Below are 6181 nucleotides of genomic sequence, written 5' to 3'. Positions count from 1 at the left end.
CGCCCCCGGGCCTCACGGGGGCTCCGGGGGCAGATGGGCCAGGACCCTGCCTGCGGGGGCGGCGGGGGGCACGCTCCCTGCGGAGGGGCCCCTCCGCCTCCCCCCAGCTCGCGGCGGGGCCTTCACGCGGGGCCGTTCCGCGCCCTGCTCCCACCCCACCCCTGCCCGGGGTCAGGGCCTCGGGGACCCCCGGACTCCAGCCTCTCTCCCCGCCCGGGACCGCATCCTCGGGAAGGGCGAGCCCAGGGCACCACATCCGTGTTTTCGGGGGGAGAGGAAGGANGGTCCCGGGCCGGCCCGCCGCCCGCCGCTGCCCCGCCCCCAGGCTCCCCGGAGCGCGGGCGCAAAGCGCGCTGCTTTTGCGTGTTGGGCGGGGGGCGCTGAGACTTGGGCCGGGATCATCAGGGCGAGCTCGGTGCCTGCCGCGGGGGAGGCAGCCGTCGGGGCTGCTGCGCCAGCTTCTGGTAGACGGTGATCGCTTTGGGAAGCTCGGGGGAAAACAGGTTATTTGCAACTTGTCTCCGTGTGGGCCCGTCTCCCCAAGTAGTTGGGCCATACTGAGCAGCGGGCTCACGGAATGGGGGTGCTCCCCCTGACCCTCCCCCTGGCCTGGGGCCCGCAGCTGGCCCACAGGGGCCTTGATCCACCCGGCGATGCGACTCGCTCCTGGAGGAGGAAGGGCCAGGGCTCACGCCCTTCCATGCAGAGGAGCCGTGAAGCACCCAGGCCTTGGGAGACGGGCGCTTTCTGCGTGACCTGTCCTGGGCTCCCCTCCTCAGGACAGGCTGCTGGAGGCCCAGGCGAGGGGAGGAGGGGGGGCCCAGGACACGGAGACCCGGGCTGGGGAGAAGGGGCTCACAGGCCAGGTACACACCCTTCCCAGCTGTGTCATAGACCCCAGCACCTCCGCACTGGGCTGCGTGTGTGGGAACGGCTGTCTTCTATCCAGGCCCCAGCTCCGAGGGTGGCCGGGTGGGCTGCATGCCCAGAGCCTGGGCCCTCTTGCACCCAGGCTAGTGTGCGGGTACCCCACTCCCACTAGGCGGGGCTCCGTCACCTCAATCTGGGTGCCCTGGCTGCCTGCCCCGCCACCCCCTCGTCTCGCCTCAGTGGCCGGCCGCTGCCCCTGCACCCTCGTGACTGTAGGGCCCCTTGGCCCTGTTCTTGCCCCACGCTGTGATTTCTGGGACACGTGGGGCAGCGTGGGGGGCGGCAGGCTGGGCTCCACACTGTGTGTTCCTGCAGCAGGAACGCCGCGCCCCTGACCTTCGGGACTAAAAAGGTCAAGCTCCCTGTGTGGGATGGAACATTCTGGCCTCCACCCGGTAGCAGGAATGCCGCTGGGTAGGACTAGGCTAGGGAAGCGCCTCCGGCCTCTGACCACCCCCACTTGCACGGGGCACCGGGAAGGGGTCACAGGAGGTGTGGAGCTGGGGGTCTCAGGGATCAGAAGGCGAGGTCCAGAGACATCCCTGGGAGCTAGTGGACCCACAAGCACCCTGAGCACCTCCCTTCCTGGGCTGGGACCCGGAAGCCCTCCATCTTTGGAGGGCAAGATCTGAAGATCTGAAGAGGGCCCGCCCCCAAGCCCCCTGCGCCCACCTCTTCGGCCAGTCCTGAGCAGGAAGGGGCGGGGCACACACCCCTGGGGAGGGGCACCTGCCAGGTGGGCCCATAAAGAGGTGAGTATCTGAGACAGCAGCGACGGCCACTGGCTTCTCCGTCCCTCCTGGGATGGGGCCTTGGTGTGCCCTGTGGGTGATGTTCGTCCTGCCGAAAGCCCTGAAGGGCCAGACCTCAAGCACCCAGCCGGGCATGAGCTCCGTCTTACAGAGCTTCCAAGAAGACCAGGTCTGGGGGCCGGGTGGGAGGGGGAGAAAGTCAGCCAGGGTCCAAGTGCAGGGAGAAAGGAGGGCCCTGGTGGCCGGGAAGGCGCCGCGCAGGGAGCCCAGCCTGGCCACAGGCTCCTCCGTGGAGAGTCCTGACATCTAGCAGAGAGAGACCCTGGACAGACCTTCCTGGGCAGCTGTTCCCTCCTGTGTCCCCCGCCAGTCCCTGTGAGGTGGGACATCTCAGTCCCTCCGCACAGATGCGGAAACGGGCTGAAAAGGCCAGCTGCCGGGCAAGGTCACCCTGTCCCTGCCAGGCCCTGGGAGGCCCCCGGCTTGGTGCAGGCGTAGCCACTGCCTGGCGAGGGTCTCAGGCTGCCGTGGGCTCTGCCGACCCCGGGTCCCCACAGTTCCAGGGGGAGTGGTTTGTGGTCGGCCTGGCGGGCAGCACCCACAGGAAGACAGACAGTTCCTTGCTGAACCCGTTCACTGCGACGTTCGAGCAGGATGAAAACAGCCGCCTTAAAGTGTCATATGCCATGACCCGGTGAGTGAGGGTCCCCGACCTGTGCCTCCAGAGGCCAGGGGCTTCATGGCTCGGGTCCGGCATGGGCCCCGGTGTGGTCCCCCCAAGGCCCTCTTCCTAAAGATCAGCTCAGGCTGCTAGTGCCCTAAGCCTTGTGGGCCACACGCAGAGGGGGGCATTTACCGGATCACAGACTCAGAAGAGCCTTGGGCGCTGATAGAGCTCAGGTACAGCTGGATCCAGGAGCTCAAACCGTGTGATCAGGGCCCATCACTTCCTCCCTCTCCGTCTCTCACCTCTGCTTGCCCTGCACTTCTGTTCAGGGAAATTCTCTCCTTAGAAGGATAAAACAGCCTAGGCTGATGTCCTTCTCAGGGTTCTGATCCCAGAAAAGAGAGAGCATCCTGGTCGGCCTGGCAGTGGCCTCTGACTGGTTCTGGAGTCTCGGGCTCCTCCTAGGTCAGCTGCTGCATCCAGGGTGGCAGGTGCCCCAGTCGGTCCCCCTGGGCAAAGTGCCTGTGGACCCCCTGGTGGGGAGGAAGCGCCTGAAATGAGGTGGGGGTGGGGCAGTCCCCGTCTGGGGTACCGATGCCGCCTGGCCAAATCTCTCTCAGGCCTGGAAGCCCTCTGCGCCCACCTGCCTGGCTATGGGGGAGGAGAGAGCCCAGAAAGCTCCGCTCAGGGCTTTTGGTCTCCAAGTTATATAAAACAGGAGCCTGACGCAAGGTGGGCTTGTCCTGTCCACCAGGGCTCACCCTAGAAGCTGAGAGCCTCTGAGGGTCTCCACCCAGCCCCTGCCCCAGCCTGTCGGCCCCGTTGAAGCCGCCCACTCCACCAGCCACCCCAGAACCCCCACTGCAGCGTCTCAGGCCCTTGGGTGCGTCTGACTGGCCTGGTTCCTACTAGAGGTTGATTACTGGGTGCCGTGGGGGACAGAGAGCCCAGAGCAGGTACAGCCGGGTGGCCTCACCTCCCCCGGCCTGCAGCCCGGCCTGCTTCTCCAAACAAGTGCATTCGCCTGGAGAGGACCCTGCGCTGCTGGCCGGCTCCCTGAGGCCAGAGCCCATGCAGGGAGGGGTCCCAGGCCCGCACAGCAACGGCCGCCCACAGCCCCCACCTCTCCCCGCCTGGCCCGGCTCAGCGAAGTCCAGGGCTGCGGCCAAGGGCACCAGCCACAGTGCCCAGCTGAGCCCACTCAGTATTCCCAGAGGGGGCCCTGTGGCCCAGAAAACCCCTTTCTCTCACCGTTGCACGTACATGCACGTTTCAGGGCCTGCTCCCGGCTGAGGAGGAGCTGCCGGTGGGTGGGCTGGACAGAGGCTTCAAGGTGTCACCGGCTCACACCCCACTCCCCCAGGAGGGACACGGGGGGGGCCCAAGGGGCATGGAGTAGAGACAGCTCTCCCTGGGGACAGCAGCAGTCTGCTGGGCCGTGGCCCTGGCTTCAGACAAAAGTCTCCTCCTAACAAACAGCTGTATTCTCTCAGGGGCCCACTTTGGGGCCAGCCCCTGGGAAAGGCTGGAAACCAGTGGTCCGGCCAGGTTCTAGAATCTTCCTCCTCTGTCCATCGCTGCTGTCACAGGGGCCACCGCTGTATGACCTGGTCTTACGTGCTGATTCCAGGGGCGCATCCTGGGAGATTCTCCGTGGACAACACTGAGGGTGAGGGGGCGACAGGTGAGAGGGTGGCGTGGGGAGGGCACTGGTGGGCGTGCCCCTGATGCTGTGGCTGTTCCCCCTCAGCGCCCGGGCGAGACCCCGAGGAGATCCAGGTGTACAACACTGACTACAGCTCATTTGCCCTGATGCTGTCCAGACGACAGTCGGGCAGTCAGAGCATCGTCAGGGTCAGCCTGCTGTGTGAGTCCTGGCCAGCGGCCACAGCGGAGGCGGGGGATGGGGCGGGGGGCGGGGCGCCCCAGTTGCTAAGGGCTGTGCTGTGCTCATTTGGCCCCAGGCAGAATGTGGGTGATACAGAGCCACATGCTGGAGAAGTTTGTCATCCTGGTCCGAGCTCAGGGCCTCTCGGTTCACAACATCGTCTTCCCAGACTTGACAGGTTACAGGCTCTCAGGCCGGGGCAGGAGCCTGGACCCAGCGTAGGTAGCTGCCCGCGGGCCTCAGAAGCCCTGTGGGAGCCCCGCAGGTGAGTGTGGACTGCGTTCAAGGCCTACCTGTGGGGTCCCGGCAGCCCCAGAGGGTTCAGCCTGAGCCCAAAGTGGGGGGGGTGCCCTATTTGATCTCTGTCCCACCTGGGCACCCCCCAGCCTGGGCCACCTCCTCCGCACTCCAGGAACATTTCCCACCACACCCCTGCCTTCCCCCCTCTGGCCCTTTACAGGTGTGTGGCTGCGTGAACACATACTGGCAGACGTGTGCATAAAACACGCTCGGACGTGCAGACGTCCGGACACGGTGCCCACACGTGACGTGTAGCCATGTAGACACCCACACACGTGCACCCACAGGCGCACACACACTGTGCACTGGGCTCACAAGCACGAGCGCTCACCTGCATGTCTTCATTGAGTCTGGGGGCCCGGGTGGGGGCAGGGTGGTACCCTGGAGGGCACGTCCCTCAGCCCCTGGCTGGCCTCCCCCTTCCCCAGCCCGGTCCTCCCTCGGCCCCCGTTCCTCTCCCCTCCCTGGAAGCTGCCAGCTCTCGTGCGTCTTGCCTCCTGCCCAGCTCTGGCCCGGCTCCCCTCCGTCCTCCGTCCGTCCGTCCTCCGTCCGTCCATCCGAGGCTCCGGCTCCCCCGTCAGACTGGCCCCCCGCCGCCCAGCCCCTGTTGAAGGTTGACGCGGCTCCCGCCCCGCCGAAGCCCGTCTCCCCGCCCAGCACTGCCCCCTTCTGCTCTCAGCACGAAATAAACGCTCTGTGCTGGGGTCCAGGCCTGCGATGCACCGTGACCTTGGGGTGGGTAGGGGAGGCCCGAAGTAGGGGTGTCAGCCCACTCATGGCCACCCCCAGCCCGCCAGGCCTGTCCTCCCCCTCCCAGCTCCCGGGGATGCGCGTGCGCGTGCGCGTGCCTGTGCGCCCGTGTGAGCACGTGGCTTTGCAGGGCCTTGTGGACTGCACAGCTTGGTCCCGGGACAAGGCCCCTCCATCCTCCCCACTCAGCCCTCCGCACCCACCCCCCGCCCCGAGCCCTGGAGCTGCCCCTGGGGGTGCAGCTGGGGGCCCAGAACACGAGCCGGCCTCGTACCCTGTCATCTGGAGGCCCTGGCCTGGGCGGGGGGCAGACGGTGGGCACACGGGGACGTGCGGGGACCGCTTCCCCTGGCCTGACCACCACTGCGTGTAGGGGCTCTTCGAGTGCCGAGAGCCACAGCCTGGGACCCCAGCCCGGTTGCACACACTTGAGGAGCGGCTCACAGCTGCCCGACCCCCGGCAGAGCCAGCTCTCCTGAGTCGCCCCCATCTGGGCCCCACGGAGCTCCAAGAGGAGGGGCGCAGGCCAAGCCCAGGGCCTGAGTGGAGCTCCTCCCATCGCAGATCAAAGCCTGTGTAGAGAGGCTTCTTGCCCTGGGCCTGCTCCTCCCTCAGGGCGGTGCTCCCCCACCTGGGCCTGCTCCTCCCTCAGGGCAGGGTCAGCAGGAGGGAATGGAAGCAGCCGGACTCTCCGTGACCCTCCAGCATTACCCCCCGGGGAGAGGGGACCGCCAAGCTCACACGAAGCTCCACGTGGTGACCATGGTGTTGACGGGCTGCCCAGGGCCTCCCCTGCGCAGGGGGAGGCTGCTCTCGGGAGGACCTTCCAGGCCTTATACGGTGGCGGGCTGTCGTCGTGCGTGAACCCAGGGCCGAGGCCAGAGTAGCCACACA

General features: G+C 67.0%; 1 protein-coding gene across 1 annotated transcript in view; it reads left to right on the top strand.

Moving 5' to 3' along the window:
• The window catches only part of LCN12 (lipocalin 12), a 6373-nt gene extending 1138 nt beyond the window's left edge, over window positions 1-5235 (top strand). The window contains exons 2-7 of the mRNA XM_077771006.1: window positions 277-503; window positions 2240-2376; window positions 3939-4018; window positions 4100-4216; window positions 4314-4502; window positions 5043-5235. Coding sequence (XP_077627132.1) covers window positions 277-503; window positions 2240-2376; window positions 3939-4018; window positions 4100-4216; window positions 4314-4459 — 707 coding nt within the window. The 3' untranslated portion in view covers window positions 4460-4502; window positions 5043-5235. The remainder of the gene's footprint in view (window positions 1-276; window positions 504-2239; window positions 2377-3938; window positions 4019-4099; window positions 4217-4313; window positions 4503-5042) is intronic.
• Window positions 5236-6181: the final 946 nt, after the last annotated feature.

Source organism: Crocuta crocuta, unplaced genomic scaffold, assembly GCF_008692635.1.
Source record: "Crocuta crocuta isolate KB4526 unplaced genomic scaffold, BGI_CrCroc_1.0 scaffold2720, whole genome shotgun sequence".
NCBI classification, from domain to species: Eukaryota; Metazoa; Chordata; class Mammalia; order Carnivora; family Hyaenidae; genus Crocuta; species Crocuta crocuta.
This window is presented reverse-complemented; position numbering and strand designations above follow the sequence as displayed.